The sequence below is a fragment of the Entelurus aequoreus genome, linkage group LG07, assembly GCF_033978785.1.
Source record: "Entelurus aequoreus isolate RoL-2023_Sb linkage group LG07, RoL_Eaeq_v1.1, whole genome shotgun sequence".
NCBI classification, from domain to species: Eukaryota; Metazoa; Chordata; class Actinopteri; order Syngnathiformes; family Syngnathidae; genus Entelurus; species Entelurus aequoreus.
Genome location: NC_084737.1, coordinates 29,249,792 through 29,270,439, shown reverse-complemented (window position 1 = coordinate 29,270,439; position 20,648 = coordinate 29,249,792). Strand labels below are relative to the sequence as shown.

The 20,648-nt window shown below is 38.5% G+C and overlaps 1 protein-coding gene across 3 annotated transcripts in view; it reads left to right on the top strand.

Annotated features, from left to right (window-relative positions):
- Positions 1-20,648, top strand: part of LOC133653630 (low-density lipoprotein receptor-related protein 1-like) — a 221,021-nt gene that overhangs the window by 123,361 nt on the left and 77,012 nt on the right. For all 3 annotated transcript variants that reach the window (XM_062053126.1, XM_062053128.1, XM_062053125.1), the window contains exons 7-20: positions 9,978-10,140; positions 10,441-10,663; positions 12,571-12,760; positions 12,835-12,978; positions 13,055-13,291; positions 14,723-14,903; positions 15,047-15,269; positions 15,339-15,528; positions 15,605-15,727; positions 16,907-17,047; positions 17,330-17,455; positions 18,708-18,824; positions 18,914-18,994; positions 19,071-19,238. In XM_062053126.1, coding sequence (XP_061909110.1) covers positions 9,978-10,140; positions 10,441-10,663; positions 12,571-12,760; positions 12,835-12,978; positions 13,055-13,291; positions 14,723-14,903; positions 15,047-15,269; positions 15,339-15,528; positions 15,605-15,727; positions 16,907-17,047; positions 17,330-17,455; positions 18,708-18,824; positions 18,914-18,994; positions 19,071-19,238 — 2,307 coding nt within the window. The remainder of the gene's footprint in view (positions 1-9,977; positions 10,141-10,440; positions 10,664-12,570; positions 12,761-12,834; positions 12,979-13,054; positions 13,292-14,722; positions 14,904-15,046; positions 15,270-15,338; positions 15,529-15,604; positions 15,728-16,906; positions 17,048-17,329; positions 17,456-18,707; positions 18,825-18,913; positions 18,995-19,070; positions 19,239-20,648) is intronic.

Sequence of the window (20,648 nt, the reverse complement as noted above, 5' to 3'; positions counted from 1 at the left end):
TGTTTCCTCCCTTCCCTGCTCATGGAAGGAAGTTTATTGGAGATCATAAATCATGCCTCTCACCTGGATAGTAGAAGGATGAGGATGTAATCCAACATACTGGTAAACTTTGACATCAAATTTAGACCCCGAAATGTCGAGAACGACACAAAAAGACACTTGGTTTCACCACCATTTTCTTCGCGAGGATTCTGAATCATTCTTCATCTAAACGGGACAATAACAATATTCTGTCAGTCGGCATCTTAATGACAGCACACCTTGTACAGTAAGTGATGTTTTACCATGTTTGTTGGCTCTCATGAAGTCTGCAGTGAGTGGTCATCAGTGATGTAATGGGGGAAAAAAGCGAACGTTGTGATGCGTTTTTGAAATTAATGTGCCGCGTATGCTTAAAATGATCAAAATACGTAAATATTAAATGTTAATATGAATGAGTCCGTTACTACATTACATATATACTTACAGCATGTGTATAAAATCTTAAAGGAGGTGTTTGGGATGTTTTCAAGGGTATTCATAAGAGTATTTATAGATAAGCTAGCTTCTCCGCCAGCACAAATTGTGTTTGAGTTTGTAATGCACAACACAAGGCGATTGTACACCAATCTGTACTAAAAAATATAACGGTCATATTAGAGTATCTGTAAAGTATTAGCACACATTTCATGTTTTGTTTGTACACAGCAAGCCAGACAGCGTATGTACTGTAGTTGTAATAACTCACACGACGTATTGCTTGTATCATGATAAATAATAAGGTGTGATTCTCTCAATGGACAGTTGTGCGTTATGTCTCGCTGGCCAGGGACATTTTTCTTAGTTTATTTGGGTAAGCACTCCATTTGTCGAAATAGCTTGGCTTCAAGTTTTATATTTTGCAGCTTCAAATCACTTTCTTTCTCGGCTTCCATCTGCTCCTACGTCTCACCCCTTCTTCGTGCTGGCTTCTAGAAGCAGTAATTCATCCTCTGTATATTCAGCTTCAAAAAGATAAGGTTCTGAATCCTCATTTGTCAAAAAATAGTCATCTTCGTTGGTTGTTACCGTGCCTGCCATTATTAAGAAAACACTTTTGTTGCCGGAAGTCGGAATTGCGCTGCTATGGAAACGGAAATAAATGCGCTGGGGAAAGAAGTCCCGGTATTGCTTGAAATGACCAAATTAAGGTAAGTACTGTACATATTACATATTGTTATAAACATGTGTGTTACTACATTATATATAGACTTGCACTGTGTATATAAAAAGTTGATTTACGGTTTGAAAATTGTTTTAGAGGGCATTGAAGGCTATAACGGTGACTCCCATTAGCTGCATCTTCCAAGCGTTTTTATTATATTTAAAATCCTAAAAAAAAAAGACATGTTCTTGTCCCTCAAAATGTTTGTAAACAATAGGCAAAATTCGTAAAAAAGTGCAGTTACCCTTTAAGTACTGGACATCTAAAAGTAATGGCTCTGACTTGGTGCCTCTCAAACACATGACATTTAATTTTCTCTAAATCTAAATTCCTCACAAAATAGTTTGTAATATTATTTATTTACTTTGTAAATATTCTTCTCTGTAGATCAAGGGTGTCCAAAGTGTGGCCCTGGGGGCATTTGTGGGCTGCTGCATGACTAAATAAAAATATAACAAAAAAGAGCTAAAAGACTTAGGGCCTGATCTACTAAAGGTTTTTGTGTACCGAAACAGGTACAAAGTTGATAGTGCATGCAATGCTGATTTACTAAGCTTGTACTCAGAGGATAACATCTCTTAAGTAAACAAAATAAGGAGATGAATCCATTTAGCGTGTCTGTCTTCATGAATTTGCAGAATATTTGCTGATTATCAGGACGCCCCCAATACTGGGAGGAAGAGATGCAAATGTAATAATTTAGCACTGTGATTTATCAAGACTAAAACTCTTCTGCGGGTGCTATTTTGCATCTTTATTTAGTACGACTGAAAACTGCGTACAAACCGGTACAGTTATGTTTTTTATTTTGTTGCTGCTGGATGAGGGAAACGTGTGTTTTCATGGGCAGATAATGTCTATAGTACAAGCAAAAACCTCATTTAAATAGGGCAGTCCATGCCACTTTTGCACCTAAGTAGATCATATGCAACACGGCCACTAATAGTACACATTATTTTATAGTTTGCACACGCTATTTGGCACTTGGTATTTGGATCTTTGTAGATCAGACCCATTATGTATTGAGAAAAAAATGACATTTTGATACCAATACCTAGGTGTGTCTCAATCCAATATTAATAATGGATATCAGAGGCGTGTTAGAAAATATTCAGTAACAAATATGTCCCCATCACTCAATTTACTGCGTCGTGAGCTTAATGAATATTGTGGCCACTGGGTGTTGCCCAAAAAATAATTACCACTCCACTTCAACATAAAGGCAGCATAAGTCCATTCCAAACGGTTAATAATAAATAGGTTAGTTGTTTTCATACTTATCATTGTTCTCTTTTCTAACATTCCACACTACAAAATAGTAAAAGAATGTGTGCTGATAACGTACCGGATTTATATCAGTCTTAACCAACACTCAAGACTCTAATATCAGTATTTCATAGAGCTTATAATGTCACCAATGAAATGACACAAAGCTGACACAAAGATTTGTCTTCATATCTATATATATATATATATATATATATATATATATATATATATATATATATATATATATATATATATATATATATGTAATTTCTTTTTTTCCTGGAACAAAAATAATATCATACATTGTCTTTTCAGTACGCTGCCCTTGGTGGAAAAGTTTGGACACCACTGCTACAGCTCATTATTTTGAACAATTCAAATTAATTACTTTTTCAAACATTGCACCAAAAGTTGCAATGTTTCGGTACTATTGTTTTAAAAAATGATTTTGCATCCGCGTACGATTTTACCAATCTGTTATCAATGTTTTACTGTAAAGGCAGTTCATATGACAAATTTGGTTAAAACATTTTAACACTGCACAATAATTGTACACTATCTCCCATGCACAGACATGTACACATCGTTTGCAAAACAAGAATGCCTAGTTTTGCTTTCATTTAAAAGTTACTCACCTTGTTTATTTTGCTACTTGCAAGAGATTTGGATGAGACCGCTTCAGTTGTCAGCATAAATGGTAAATGTAAATGGGTTATACTTGTATAGCGCTTTTCTACCTTCAAGGTACTCAAAGCGCCTTGACACTATTTCCACATTCACCCATTCACACACACATTCACACACTGATGGCGGGAGCTGCCATGCAAGGCCCTAACCACGACCCATCAGGAGCAAGGGTGAAGTGTCTTGTTCAAGGACACAACGGACGTGACGAGGTTGGTAGAAAGTGGGGATTGAACCAGGAACCCTCAAGTTGCTGGCACGGCCACTCTCCCAACTGCGCCACGCCGTCGTATGTATCCTAATTGTCCAGGTTTTTGTGGTTGAAAAGTGCTAGTCAAGTGATGACTTTATTTGTGTTCTACAACAATGTTGCACAAAATGCCAAAATAATGTATTACATTTCCATCAAAAACTTCAGGGAACTGTTTTACAGATATTAAGTATCTCCAGATGTGATGTTGTGGTGTGTGATGGATTGAGCAACATTAAGATTCCGTTCACAAACTCCACATCTTTATTACTATCACAACATACTAAATGAAGGGTACATTAAAACAGTGACTTTGCAGCCATGTCTTAATCGCCGAGTTGTTAACAAAGAAGTGAATCTGCATCAAAATGCTGATGCATACAGGGACAGAGCAACAGACCGAGTCAAATTTGTGGTTAAGTTGCGGTAGTTGGATCAGTGCGCAAGAACGTAATAAAGTGCAGGGATTGGGTGATTTTGCGTGAATTGGTGCAAATTCCTAGAGGGACTGAATAAGCCATGCCATGCCTGTGTACCCTATGGTTGCCAGAGTTTGAATAAGAGCCTGCAGCCTTTAAGCTGAATCAAATTGAATCGTTGTGCAATCTACTCATTGGTTCAGTTAGTTAGGGTTGGTCAGCGCTGTAATTACACTTGGATGTTCACCAAATAATTAGTCATGACAATAACATATCGACCCAAACAGGATCTAAACTCGACAAAAAGATAATGCATCACTGAGTTAAATCTGTGAATTATTCTTAGATATGAATGGGTGGGTGCAACACAGAATCAATTTATTTCTTGCAGCAGACCAAAGCAATTGAACTAGATGAACATTTGTGTTGGCCTACTAGCTTGTGTTTACTGTACAGGCATACCAGTGTTAGTGGTCAATCATCTTGTCTAACATCCTGATAACAAGAATAGTGTGGGGACGCTGCTAAAAGTATAGTGTGCAGACCCGAGAGACTGGTTTTAGAAAGGATATGATTAACATGGAGCTTTGGAGTCTGGCAGCTTTCACACACACATAAAATGATTTAGTGCTTTGTGCCTTGGACAACATCACAGATGACTAGACTGAATGTTCCAGATGTAGGCTGCTCTGTCTGCAGTTCTGGAAACATACAGTAAGAGGAGCATAGGCTGCCTATCCCATTCTCTCCATTCTAACCACGGAAGGGACCATCGCTTAAGTCCACGTCCTTCTTCCCTGAATATTAGTTAGTCACTTGCCTGGTTATTTGGCTTCGTCTTTTCAAATATGCCCTCAGCTCCTTCCTTCAGTGTTAGTATACTTAAAATTTGAAAAAAAGGAACTGTCTCCTGCATCTGCCTCCTTCGAGGACATATTAATATTATCCATATCAATTGAGGCAGGGATGTCCAAATAAGACCTGGGGGCCATTTTTAACGGCATGCGGCGCATTGTGAAAACTATTACTAAAAAAACACACATAAAAAGTGTAATAATAAAACAGCAACCGGTGTAATGTAATTTTAAGACGTTGAAATGTTGATGTTAATGACACAAAGCTGACATGCAGGCTGTTTTTTTCTATTTAAAGAAATATATTTTAGTGGTGTCGAAAATGAAAAATGTCAATGGCCTCTGCGTATTTAGATTTTTCCGTGTGCGGCCCTGGATCAATCGTTCAAATGTTTGTTTTTTTTTCATTCGAAAACCAACAACAACAAAAAAACGGATAACGATCTGTTTTAAAATTGTTTTTGAAAGTCCATCCATCCATTTTCTATCGCTTGTCCACTTGGGGTCGGGGTGTCAGGGAGGATGGCTGAAGACTATCACAGCTGCACTTGGGCAAAAAGCAGGTAAAACAAATAGGTTTTTTTTCTTATGGTATCTCTAATAAATAAATAAAATATGAAGTATATGGATAAAATGTTCAATGTTACCTAATATTTGTAAAATATTTTAAACGGATCTATCCATCCATTTTCTACCGCTTGTCCCTTTCAGGGTCGCGGAGGGTGCTGGAGCCTATCTAATATTTGAAATTCCATTTGATGCGCCAGGTTTACCCGGAAGTAGTTTTTCGTGGATTTGGGCTTGCAGGTAAACAAACGTAAAAGAAGACCTAGGACTGTACTACAATCTAAGTTAACGGTTTTTTATTTGTTGTACGTTTTAACTAGGCCAAACATTGAATACAAAACCGCATGGATAACTTTAACAGGATATTTATGCCAGGAGCTGCTTGGCAGCAGGATAGGTTATAACAGTGGTTCTCAACCTTTTTTCAGTGATGTACCCCCTGTGAACATTTTTTTAATTCAAGTACCCCCTAATCAGAGCAAAGCATTTTTGGTTGAAAAAAAAGAGATAAAGAAGTAAAATACAGCACTATGTCATCAGTTTCTCATTTATTAAATTGTATAACAGTGCAAATATTGCTCATTTGTAGTGGTCTTTCTTGAACTATTTGGAAAAAAAGATATAAAAATAACTAAAAACTTGTTAAAAAATAAACAAGTGATTCAATTATAAATAAAGATTTCTACACATAGAAGTAATCATCAACTTAAAGTGCCCTCTTTGGGGATTGTCATAGAGATCCATCTGGATTCATGAACTTAATTCTAAACATTTCTTCACAAAAAAATAAATCTTTAACATCAATATTTATGGAACATGTCCACAACAAATCTAGCTGTCAACACTGAATATTGCATTGTTGCATTTCTTTTCACAGTTCTTTTTGACAGACATTTAAAAAAAATCTCACGTACCCCTTGGCATACCTTCAAGTACCCCCAGGGGTACGCGTACCCCCATTTGAGAACCACTGGGTTATAAGATACAAGATTATAGCTAATAACAGTACCACCCCCTGACCAGTAAGAGGTCTGAGCTGATAAAATCCCACCCACTAACCAATCAGTTGTGTAAAAAAAAAGGCATTATCGTTCATTGACCATCTTGTGGAGAAAAAAACTCAAAAGTTCTAAACAAAAGTTCTAAACATGTTACCCAACTTTGTGGTACTGCAATGCATATTTCACATATTCAATGTTTTGCCTGGTTAAGATGGAAAACAAAAGAGAGATCTTCGATAACTTTGAGTTTGAGTTTATTTGAAACATACATGCATACAACATGATGCATCACAATTTCCAGTTTCTCTATTCAATATGTTCGAAAAGGAGTAGGAAGAAGCAGAGCTTATTTAATCCAACCCCTTTTCCTTTACATAGCAGTTGCTAACCCTTTTGTTCACTTCCTGTTCTGACTTTATTCACAATACACTCCATAAGTAATAACATTAAAAATAAATAAATAAATAAATAATAGTTAGTGAAGTAAGTTATATTTCATATGGTTAGATAAATAAGATTATCTAGAAAATGAATGGATGGATGTTATACATTCAGAATGTTTATCATGGTTCTTCTTCTTTGTACTTTGTAAACAATTTAAGTTTGAAGAGTATCTTGAATTGGATCATTTTAGTACATTGTTTGATTTCTTTGCTTAATCCATTCCATAATTTAATTCCACTTACTAAAGGTCTTAAGTGTTTAATTTAGATTGCAGTACAGTCCTTCTGTCTTCTTCTTCTTGATTGTTTACCTTCTAATTATTTTGGTTTCACTCTAAACATTTTTTTATAAAAACTGATTGTCCCTAGTGTGTGAAAGTGATTTTGAATGGTTGTCTGTCTATCTGTGTCGGCCCTGCGGTGAGGTGATGACTTGTCCAGGGTGCGCCTTTTGCCTGAGTCCAGCTGGGATAGGCTCCAACACCCTGCGACCTCGAGAGAGACAAGCGGTAGAAAATGGACGGATCGATGGAGATTGTTATCCATTGGATGAAATGAATGAATAAATGATACACTGTTTGAATAGCGTCTCCATATCATTGTGTTATGTGAGTGATTCAAACAATATCAATGATGGCCATTACCTATGTTTCCGTAGAAAAAAACTGTTCCGCAGTGTTTAAACTGACCTTTTTGCTCAAAACCTTGAACTCCTCACAAAGTTGACAAATGTTTTGTCCAAACGGCAAAAAAATTGACTACAGTTGAAAGACTATAATGCAACTCTAAAGCTTAAATAAATAAAATAAAACCCAGTTGGTCTCACATGAGAGATGACCTCCTCAGTTGGTTTAAAGTTCCCTCCTCAGAGTTTGGCGCTTTAGCAGGCGTTAATGGCAGGATGTGAACAGTGCTGGATGTGGCATGAGGGTGAAATTTCCCAACATACCCTCCACTTACCAGAACCTGAGTATATAAAAATGTCAAAAAAATAAGTGTCTTTCTGGAATCAGTTATGCAATTGACTAGTTTAAGGGTTACACAACAACCCTCTCTCCTCTTCTATGTAGGAGGCTAATCAATACCTTGTGTAGAAGCCTATTAGCTTGAAATGGATTTCAATGGGAGTATCACTATCCCTCTTAAGTCCATGACAAACTGTCTCCTCTGTCAAAATTGTTGTTTTTTATATTTCAAAACATTTCGGACCATTTTGTTCTTCCTCCCTTTGGTATTTTGGAATATGATGACTTTTATCGGCTTGTGTGTTTTCATTTACCTCCCTTTTAGAGAGCAGATTGCTTCTCCCTTTGCAGACGGCCCCTGGATTATTTCTGTCTCGAAGATGTGCCAATATTTTCAATGTTCTGTTCATACATTTATTTCATCCTCAGCATGTCTTCTTTGCAGACTGCATGCCTTTATGCCAGCATTCTCTGCTTTTTTGCCATTATAGTAACAGAAGCCTACTGAAGTCATTTGAAGCTGTGCGTGATTCGAATGTGGGGCAGTATAGTTGAACATTAGGCCCAGATGTGTGTGTGTGTGTGTGTGTGTGCTTTGTTTTAAAACATGCATATGCAACCTGACCATCGTTGTTTGGGTTTAATCTGGATGTTAAAGCTTCCATAGGCTGATTGTAGCATCCCTGTTGATGCTGTTGTATCTTGTCAAAGAAGGGATGCCACATTTGTTACTTGGAAGCGGCTTTTTGTGATATGCAGTGCTTTAAAAGGAAGTGATGGCAGCTGTTACAACACAAGGTAGAATTTCTCCCACTACCCTCTGGGGTTTTTTGCATTGACAGAAAGTGAGACTTGGTTCCTGCATGCCCATTTTTTTAAGCTGAGATGAAGGTTTTCTATGCAAGGTTCCTCATTTTTGCATGATTAGGTCAGCTTTGTAAGACGTGTAGTCGCTTTTGTGACAGCAGTTCTGTAAGGTCACTTGCTGGTGATTTGGCAATGTGTCAAATGCACAATCAAACAAAAGCATGAGGCAATAATTATCCTACATACTGTTGCTTCAGCTGACTTAACTATGAGTCCTTTATTTTCATTTATAACCTTTGAGGCATGTATTTTATAGTGTAACCTCAAACTATTTCAAAAGCATTCCTTATTCTGGCAGTTTAAAAAAAACAGGTCAGGAGCTTTAGCACATATTTTACAAGGTCATTTTAGCCTCTTCATTATACTCGCACTGCCAGCAATAAGTGATTAAGTCACTCCAATTGCACATACAATATAAACATTATCCATAATCTAGTGCAAACAATAATAGCATATGTGTTATCTTTGTTCATTCTATTTATATACCGCTTGTCCTCATTAGTATCACAGGGGAGCTGGAGTCTATCCCAAGAGCAAGACCAAGTGGCTGGGTACACCTTGAACTGGTCAACATTCATTCGCAGGGCACATATAGGAAAAACATACATTCTCATTCACATCTATGGATAATTTAGAATATGTAATCAGCCAAACATTTTAGGGTGTGGAAGGACGCCAGAGTTACTTGAACCCTCGATCTCTTGTCTACTGTAGAGATAACTACTGGGCTACCATGCGGTTTATGGGTATTTTTATTTAAGTTTTTCTGGGGTTTTTTCCCCCCTTTTAGAGTAGAATATGCAAGGACTCAAAGAACTTTATTGTCCTACCACCACACATGAGATGGAAAGAAATGTAGTACCTGAGGTCCCAGATTTAGTACAACAAGAACAATAGTATGCACATAATAATGTAACTTGAAAAAGATATAAAATTATTTGGTTAAAAATAGCATAAGTTAATATGAATATAGTATGAATAGAATAGAATAAATTGAAAAATAGAATCAATTGTGATCCTGTTGTGCTAATAGGCATTATTAAAAATATAACATCCCTACATGTATAGATGATGAAGTGTAAAAGTCTGAAATGCTTTGCTTGTCATGATCTTTGATTAATCATAAGTGATTATCAATTAAATTTCAGAGGGCAAATGTTGACTCAAGCAACATTATGGGAGATTGATTTGAGGTAAAGCCCCAGGATTGATATTGTTTTTCATTTTATAATTTTGTGGTAAATTAAAAAGCACAATTTCTCTTAACGAATGTAACTGTTTATGTTTCTTGAACATTACTGGTGCTCAAATAGGACAGAACATCTTTTTACTTACCATATTTATATGGACCTAAAGCGAGCTAACAGTCACAAAATGAAATGTTGTGTTTTAATGTTGGATTTAAAGTGAATTTATTCTAGTTCTGAAAGCTTGTGTGTGTGTTTCTGTTCTCCACCCACTTTCACACCTTTCAGATGTGGAACAAATGGCTATCGACTGGCTGACGGGAAACTTCTACTTTGTGGATGATGTGGACGACTGGGTGTTTGTTTGCAACAAGAACGGCCAGACGTGTGTTAGTCTGCTAGACCAAGAACTGTACAACCCTAAAGGCATCGCCTTGGACCCGGCTATGGGGTTTGTGCATCCTTCTCCATGCCCTAATGCAACCTCTAACCCCCACTTACCTCTTTTAGCAGGTCATGAGAAAAACATGCTGTCGTAGGTTGAACAACATGCTGACTCTGTATTTTTTGGGAGTAAAAAGCTTGATGGTTGTTTCAAGTTCCTATCATTAAGTTCCTTTTTTCCATAGTGTCACTTCCAGTTTTTTTAATGACAACTAATGACTTGAATATTACTTATTTGTCTCGCTTCTGACATCTCTTCCTTTAATTCCTGCTGACAGAGAAATTATCTTTTCGCTTTCTGTTGCAGAAAAGTCTTCTTCACCGACTATGGGTCCACTCCGAGGGTAGAGCGCTGTGACATGGACGGTCAGAACCGAACAAAGCTGGTTGACACTAAGATTGTCTTCCCACACGGTATCACACTGGACCTAGTCAACCGGCTAGTGTACTGGGCTGACGCCTACCTGGACTACATTGAAGTGGTGGACTATGAGGGCAAAAACAGACACACCATCATTCAAGGCCTTCTGGTGAGAGTTTACAAGAACAACTCAACAAGCACCAATGGCTTGCCCCATATCCACTTCTGCAACCATTCCTTAGTAACAAAAAGATAGTTTTCCTACTATAGGTATTGGCTTTTGATGTCTTTTCAGACGATGCAGTTCTGCTCTATGGAGAGAGGCTACCCCCAGGGGATAAGTCCTTTTTATTGCTTTGATTGATACAACTTAAGAAGAGTGTGTGATTTTCCTGGCTAATGCCTCTCTAAACATATTAGTCTGGCCCTAGTGAAGCTTGGCTCAAACTCGTAGCGGTGTAATGGTCTTAATGAAATCAGGACTGCAGTGGTGTGTGTGTGCATGCGTTCGTGCGTGTGCGTGTGCCGGAGAAGCAGGGGTGGAAGTGAGGACGAGGGCTCATACATTACTGTTACAGAGCTGCATAGAAACAAAATCTTATATAACTAGAACGGCACTCAGTAGAGTGCAGACCTCTGCCAAAGCCTAACAGTCTAAATCATAAGCCTCCACAGATACACAACTCTTGCATATGTTCTGAAGGTTCCTATATCATCCATAAAGAATGTTGTCAAAAGTGGAAGAAGGAGCCAATTCCAATCTTAAAGTATTTTTGTCTCTCTGTCGAAATTATTTCTACAGTGAAAAGCTTGGCAGGAAGACAGAAAGGATGTATGAAAATGATGTTACACAATGTATTTGTCATGCGACTATTAAGTTGCATGTTAAAGATGATGATTTTAATCTACATTTAAAACCATTCCTTGTGGTATAGATGGAATGTTTTGTATATGTTTTAGTGTAAATGTTGCTCCACAGTCACATATACACTACCGTTCAAAAGTTTGGGGTCACATTGAAATGTCCTTATTTTTGAAGGAAAAGCACTGTACTTTTCAATGAAGATAACTTTAAACTAGTCTTAACTTTAAAGAAATACACTCTATACATTGCTAATGTGGTAAATGACTATTCTAGCTGCAAATGTCTGGTTTTTGGTGCAATATCTACATCTACATCACTGCAGTGTTCTAATGGTACAATGTGTTTGCTCATTGGCTCAGAAGGCTAATTGATGATTAGAAAACCCTTGTGCAATCATGTTCACACATCTGAAAACAGTTTAGCTCATTACAGAAGCTACAAAACTGACCTTCCTTTGAGCAGATTGAGTTTCTGGAGCATCACATTTGTGGGGTCAATTAAACGCTCAAAATGGCCAGAAAAAGAGAACTTTCATCTAAAACTCGACAGTCTATTCTTGTTCTTAGAAATGAAGGCTATTCCACAAAATTGTTTGGGTGACCCCAAACTTTTGAACGGTAGTGTATAACCCATTTTTTGAGTCTGCAAGATGTTGGTTTCTGGAGGCGTTCCCAGATTACAAATGAAACCACGTTCCACTCTCTCCAAAAGTGTCAGAATTTACCTTTTAAAAATGTACACTGTTTAAATATATATCATGAAATCCTCACATCTATCCCCTGCACCCCATACAGGGCTGAAAATAAATTTAATAAACATTACATAGATTCACCCGGTCACAAAATTAGATACCCCTGCCCACTCTCAGATCGATTCAGAACTGCATAAAAAACAGCTGCTTTTAGCAACATTCATCTCACTCACTACATGTTGCATGTTGTTGAGTTCCTCCCCATCTGGCTGAGAGCTTTACATAATGTCCAAATAAGTACATCCACCTTGCTGCCACGTAATAACGTGGCCAGACTGCAAACGCCTGTGTACAGACGCATCCAAAACTGTTTGCAAGCTCAGGCCAAAATACATGAAACTTAAGATTTGATGCTTTGACATTGTTTGACACGATTAAAAAGGTAACCCTTTAATGATAGTGTTTTCAATTGCCAGACAATTCAGTTTCCTTGTTTTATTGTGTAACATCTTTATTTCAGATAGAGCATCTGTATGGGCTGACTGTGTTTGAGAACTACTTGTACGCCACCAACTCGGATGAAGGCAACCTCAACCCCAAGACCAGTGTGATCCGAGTTAACCGCTTCAACAGCAGCGACTTCCAGGTGGTGACGCGGGTCGACCGAGGCGCCGCGCTGCATGTGTACCACCAGAGACGGCAACCACAAGGTGCGTCACCCCAGTCCATGTCTGTATATTGGTTTTGCAAGGATGTTACATGGTGTACGTCTAACTCTTTGCAGTGCGAAGCCATGCATGTGCTCTGGATCAGTTTGGCAAGGCTGGAGGTTGTTCTGACATCTGCCTACTGGGGAACAGCCACAAGTCTCGCACATGTCGATGCCGATTTGGATTCAGCCTGGGAAGTGACGGCAAATCCTGCAAGAGTAAGTACAGTATCACGGCCGAGAGGAGATTAAAACCTTCCAATTTGCATAACTCATAATGTTCTTTCTTCTCTAGAACCCGACCACGAGCTGTTCTTGGTGTATGGTAAGGGTCGCCCCGGAATCATTAGAGGGATGGATATGAATCCAAAGGTGCCGGATGAGTACATGATCCCCATTGAGAACCTCATGAACCCCCGAGCTCTGGATTTTCACGCAGCCAGTGAATTCATCTACTTTGCTGACGCCACCAGCTACATTATTGGTCGACAAAAGATAGATGGGACGGAAAGGGACGCCATCCTAAAAGAAGGTAAGAATTGGAAATATGGACAAAAGTATGCTGCATTTCAGACTGCTGAGACCTTACATGGATTTAACAAGGTCTGACCTTGAAACATTGCATTTAAAAGTGAAAACAAAACATTTCTAATGACTAATAGGTAGTTTGGTGATCAGCAGTCCCGACAACAAATATTTTTCAACAGCCATCATTTATTAGAATGCATTTAGAAAAAATGTGTAATCTTATCTCTGAAGGTACAATATATGCTAATGTATCCTGTAGGGTTAATTATTGGGCCCCACTTTGTAACTTTTCCAGGGTGCATTTGTAGCCTAGTTGGAAAAGGTACATGCTATATGGGTGTATTGTTCCCAAAGGATTACAAAAATGTTCTACCTGAAGGTAAAACCACAGTGACAAGCCATTGGACCCTTAAAGCAGGGGTGCCAAACTCGTTTTCACTGATGGCCACGTCGCACTAATGGATACCATCAGAAGGCTGTTTGGAACAGTAGATATATATAACTATTATTGTATAATCGTCTCATTATATTATTACACAATTGTCTATGCGTTTAACTTTTTTTTTTTTTTACATACAAATTGATGGATAACTTGCTTTAAATCATGAATCATTATGACCAGCAAATATTTAGGTATATATTTTCATTTTAACCAAAACATTTTTATTTGCTGCATCTTCAAATAAAGTTAAATATAAAATACATATAATAGCATGAAGTACATGCAAATTTACTGTCATAATTAAAAGAACATGTACATTTAGTAAGAAAGATGAAGTGCTTTATTGAAGCACATTATTTCCATGCTTTCGCAGGCCACATAAAACGATGTGGCGAGCCAGATCTGGCTCTAGGGCCTTGTTTTTAACATCTATGTCGATAAAATCTTTTCAGGAAAATTTGCGGTACTAAAGCAATTATTTGCACATCAATTCACTGCAGAACCAGCTGTGTTAAACAATGGTTCTGGGTTAAAAAACTGTAGTTTGTATCATATTCTCATATCATTTTGTGTGTCTGTGCACATTGCCATTGATTTGCGACATCAGATTTCTGAATCTTGGTGATGTTTAGGGGTACATCAATTTACCCCCAAGGTTATAAATATAAACTTCTAATGCACTTTTCCTGGAAAGAGGGCAGCAATTTCCAGCTTTCCAGTTTTCTGAATTGCTGCATAAATCAATTTAGGGGCTGTGCTGGACCCATTTATCTTAATCTTTGTATGTCTTCCTACCAACACACTTTTAGCTAACTCGATGCTTCCAGTTTGGGGAATGTCCTTAAAGAACTTACTAGTATGCACAAATGTCTAAACTGGAAGCTGTTATGGCGTAAGATGTAGCTTTGTATTATATCACACTTCCAAAACATATCCTGGCTTATACAAAGACTTCATTTAGAAATAGAAAAACAAAGTTGTTCTTTATCTCAGGTATTCACACGGTAGAGGGGCTAGCGGTTGACTGGATGGGAGGTAATCTCTACTGGACAGATGATGGGCCTAAGAAGACTATCAGTGTTGCCAGACTGGAGAAGGCTTCTCAGACTCGTAAAACTCTAATTGAGGGCAAGATGAGCCACCCACGTGCCATTGTTGTGGACCCGCAGCATGGGTGAGTTGTTCTAATGGCCATTCTTTTGCCATATATGGTAACGTAGTACTGTAATATATTCAACTTGTGTTGCAAAGTTGTTTTTTGCAACCTCTGCATTACCAGTGTTGACGTCATGTGTGCTCTGGCTGTCTTTTTCCCAGATGGATGTACTGGACCGACTGGGAGGAGGATCCCACTGAGAGTAACAGAGGAAAGATCAAGAAAGCCTGGATGGATGGTTCCCATCACCAAGTGTTTCTGACTAGCAAGACAGTACTGTGGCCAAACGGTTTGAGTCTGGACATTCCTCAGGGTATACTTTACTGGGTTGACGCCTATTATGACCGCATTGAGATGGTTATCCTCAACACGACTGAACGGAAGGTTGGTTTGCTTGAGAATGCAATCTCAATATGCTGACACTCAGGACTCACAGGTGTGATATTTTACCAGGTGGTGTATGAGGGCCAGGAGCTGATCCATGCCTTTGGTTTGTGTCACTACAAACAATTCCTCTTCTGGAATGAGTACCGCGAAGGTAGCATCTACAAACTGGACACTGTCACTAAGACAGTCACACTACTCCGCAATGAGAGGCCGCCAATCTTTGAGATCAGAGTCTATGACGCTCACCAGCAGCAAGGTAATCTTACATTACTTATGATTGATTGAATTTTAAACAGACTTGTTTTGCTAATTACTATTTTTTGCATGTAAAGGCACCAATGTATGCAGAGTTATGAACGGGGGGTGCAGCAGTCTGTGCCTTGCCATCCCTGATGGCAGGACATGCGCTTGTGCTGATGATCAAATCCTGGATGTCGATAATGTCACTTGCAAAGGTAAGGCAGCACTATGAACGAGTAGAAAACCATCCTTCCTTAATCCTGCAGGGTTGATATGGTGAAAGCAGGTCTGATAAGGTGCAAAGCCATTAAGACATTTAAAAACGAATAATAGAACTTTAAATTCGACCCTGAAGCGGATGGAAGACCAATGCAGCGACTTTAAAACTGATGTAATGTGGTCCCGCCCTCCGGTCCTCGTCAGCATGTGAGCGCCTGAGTTTTGTAATAATTGTAGATTTGTAATATTTTTAGAAAGACCAGTAACCAGACCAATGCATTACAATAGTCTAATTAACAGGAAATAAAAGCATGCATTTGCACCTTTGTGCTGGTCAGAGAGAGAAATGGGCGTTCTCTGGCTATATGTTTTTAGAATGATAAAAAAAAAAAAATTAAATTTTTTTTATGGATTGCGTTGGTTTAAAATGTTATTTTGGGAAAAGTTTCTCTTTCTGGCCTTTAAGACCTTTAGCTAAAACCTCTGTTTTGTCATGGTTGAGTTGTGGAAAATCACTCTAATCCATGACTTGATGTCTAAAATGCAGTTCAAAAGTGTATCTATTAGTCCTGTGTCATCAGGAGACACATCAATGTACAGCTGTGTATTACCAACACAACCGTGTCTTCTAATGACCTGCCTAATAGGCAGCATGTAAAGATTAAAAAATGGGACCTAAAACTGAGCTTAGGGCTACTCCACACCTTATTACATGGGTTTCTTAGGAACATGTACCCATACTTACAGTGCATAAAAAACATTAGCCTTTGAGATAAGAGCGGAATCTTTCTGGTTCCTCACATTTTTCTTGGGTAAATCACCCACAGGGGTGAATGTGAGTCTAAGTGTCAGCCCTGTGATTGACAGGCGATCAAGGTGTACCCTGCCTCTCGCTGTAAATCAGCCAGCCCACTCGTGACCCAAAACAAGATGAGCAGTATAGAAAAAGTCATCAATGTGCACTTTAATGGAAAGTTCATCTTTCAGAAGGTGGGCAATCTGTTAAAGCCTTCTCAATGTTGCTTTCCACCCACACAACTACACTATAGAATATAGTTTTACATGCGTGAGGGAACCTTCAAATGTTTTTGTAACTTTAAGATGGACATAAGCCCACCTAGCTACTAAGGCTTTTGTGCAGAACTCTGGATTCAATGGCCCATCTGTTTTTTCAGCCAACTCCTCCTACGTTCCCCCGCCAAAGTGCCAGACCGGGGAGTTTGCCTGCGAGAACAACCGCTGCATCCAAGAGAGCTGGAAGTGTGACGGGGACAACGATTGTCTGGATAACAGTGATGAGGCCCCTGAGCTTTGTCGTAAGTGTTCCATGCCCCTGTCACTGTTACTCAGCAACACTGAAATAAACATGGTGTTGTTTAAAGGCCTATTTTGCTAATGCAAACCAACAAAGCACAAGCTTGAGCTTCCAAAAGTGTCTTTCGGACCGCATGACGTGAATGTGATGTCTTTGGTCACATATGATTGCGTGATTATTTTAGATAGGGTTTTTTTTAACTACAGTATATGTGTGCCTTAGAAAAAATATGCATATCAGGGTGGTTTTGATTATTCATGGTGCTCCTGATGTCTCCCACAAGACCAGCACACCTGTCCGGCAGAACGATTCAAATGCCAGAACAACCGCTGCATCCCTCTACGATGGCTGTGTGATGGTGACAATGACTGCGGCAATGACGATGATGAATCAAACACTACCTGCTCTGGTAGGTTCCTAGTTTGCAAAACCTTCAACTATGCATTAGTCTGTTTTGTCAGTGAACAATGGTTTTACTAACTCTGTCCGACAATTTGTATTTAGTTTTTGGTTTTACGTAATAGACAAAAGTTTAATGAAAAAATATTTCATTACAACAATACTACAAATGAGTTAGCTATTAGACAGACTTAACTTGACTCTCGACAGATCCTTGTAGTTCGCTGAGCTCCACACATGAGCTCAGCAAACAGACTGGGCATGAAAAGGAAAATGTAATCTTTTCTTGGGCTGTCAAAAAAAAATTAATGAACTAATTAATTACAAAAAAAATATCGCATTGATTATGTACTGTATATCCACAGGTTAATCACTGTGCTCACTGGCAAATTTCACTCCAAAATCTGACCATGATTAATCCAAATTCAAAAATGTGATTAATCATTTAAAAAATGTATCACACAGCACTCATTTTTTCACAATCACCACTGAGTATACTATAACGTTTTCAAATATTTAGTCGGAAAGTATTAAAGTCTTCCCATGGCAAATGTATATATTTTTTCACAATAATTGTAATATGAATTTTCTGTTTTAATCTTGAAATTAGTTATTTTAGATGAATACATTGATATGTGATGCATAGAAAATGTTGGGAACCATTGTTGGGAACTTCTTAAATATTTCTCAAATACTGTATGTTTGTAAAAGTATTGACTCTGAATACAAGAATTCATACGGAAAATTAATAATTTTGTTATGAGTATCGCGAGGACAAAGAACATTTTTATTTTGGCATTTTTTAGGTGAATGTTACAGCCCCTGAGATGGTGGTCTTGAGTTGTATGTAAACTGAGAACATTTTCTTTATGCAGCTTATTATTGCAGTAGATGTCAGCTTTATACAATATTATAATATATTGACAATTCATTCATTTTTCAATCACAGGTTGGACTACACTGTTAAAAATACAATTAAAGCTAATCTACACAATAAGATTAATTATTCAATGGATACTGTAATTAACAGCATTGGGATGAACGAGAACAAATATTGTGTGTTAAGGTCCAACATCAGTGACCTATGATCTCACGTGTCTTCTGACCGATTTACGAAAATTTTGCAGACATACTGTACTGTACTCCAGAATCTTGTAGAAATTCTTCCCAGAGCATAGGAAGTTTTTATAGCTCTGCATATAATACTTTTTGTTGCATGCATGTTGAGCAACAGATTCTGACAATGTTTTGTTTCCTGCCAGCTCGCACATGTCCGCCAAATCAGTACCCTTGTGCCAGTGGGCGTTGCATCCCCATCTCCTGGACATGTGACCTGGATGACGACTGTGGGGACCGCTCAGACGAACCAGACTCATGTGGTGCGTTTGGACTGCATCCCTTTATTGTTTTATCTTAATCAGACAAGTCATTTCATTTTACAACACCTCTCTGCTTACATTGTCTCCAGCCTATCCCACGTGTTTCCCTCTCACCCAGTTCACCTGCGCTAATGGCCGCTGCATCAACATCAACTGGCGCTGTGACAACGGTAAGCGTCTCCTCAAAGTGCTCCCGTGCTCCTTGTGTAATTTTGAATCCTATTTTACATGCCTGCTCCTGTGCAGACAACGACTGCGGGGATAACAGTGATGAAGCCGGCTGCAGTCACTCCTGCTCCAGCGTGCAGTTTAAATGCAACAGTGGTCGCTGCATCCCAGAATACTGGACTTGTGATGGCGACAATGACTGTGGAGACTACAGTGACGAGACACACGCTAACTGTACTAATCAAGGTAAACATGTTCTGGTGCTTGCAAATGTTTCCATCACTTGTCGTATGTTTTTTTCCCTGTGTTTTGTTTCAGGCTGAGAGGTTGTCAAAAGAGGTTCGTCCTCCTCCATGACAAATTTCCCATGGCGTCAAAACAGTGCCAAAATGCTTGTGCGTGAAAAACCACACTCTGTGTGGTGCACATGGCCTCTCTGTGCACACACAGCGTCTTTTTGCTCGCGCACGGACTCGCAATGTGTCTTCCTTTTTCTCCACTTGTGCGGCGTTCCACCCTTTCGGCACTTAGGGGCAGGCATTGAATACAAGGCCCAGAGACTCCTCTGCTTTTCTGATTGGTCACTTTAAACGCCTACTGTCGCCTGGTCAGACCCAATCCAAGGGAGTCTGTGGTTTGTCCCTTTTAAAGAATATTAGAGCCTTTAGACAAAATAAACCAAAATTAGTATATTTTTGTCATTTTATCATACAATTTATAAAACATATGACATTATGATGTCATGTGATACATGTCAAAAAACAATTTAAATAAAGACAGCCTATTTTGACTGATAAAAAGTGTTTCTTGAAAAATGCTCCTCAGATAAATTCTATGATGCATTATTTGCAAATAGAGATGTCCGATAATATCGGCCGATAAATTTTTTAAAGAATAAATTACTGGTATTCCCGGGATTCCCACTTTTCTGCAAAACTTTCTCTTTTAAACGGTGTTACTACTTGCACATTTCTCGACTGATTCAAATAAATTCCAACACAACTCCAGTCAGCTCCTCCAGGGCAATTGTGCTTTTTAGCGTATCCTCAAATTATCCCAGTTTTCCTGGTTTTCCCGTTTTTTTGTAACACTTCTTCTCTGTTAAAACAAGTGTTCCTACTTCCACACTCCTCATTTTGTTTTAATTCTTCCAAAGTCAAAATGCTCCTTGCTAATGTAAGTTAAATGCTAACATACTAACGTTAGTTAAATGCTAGCTAGCATTATAACATTAGCATGTCAGCATGCTAGCATTGGCATACTAACTTTTTTTTTTCAGCTCATTTCGCAGGCGTGGAGCATCAGACTGTTAACATGCAACATTAGCATTTCAGTACTCGCGTTGCTTATTCTAGTTATTTTTATTTTGAGCACTTAACTTCATAAGGAAGGACATAATGGATTATTTTGTCTAAACTTTAGACTATAAAGACTACTCTTTTTCAGAGGGGACCCACGGTGACAGTTCCCTCAGATTGGCTCTGACCAGGAGACAGTGAACGTAAATTGCGTACGCGTGCAGAGAGGATTTACGCGCCAAGGATTTTGTCACTGTTTTGATGCCATAATTTCCTCCCTAATTGGCTTCTATTTTCTGTCATTAACATCAAATATTCGTAGTGTCAGGATGTGGTTGTGTTTTGAGGTTAGCTAAAA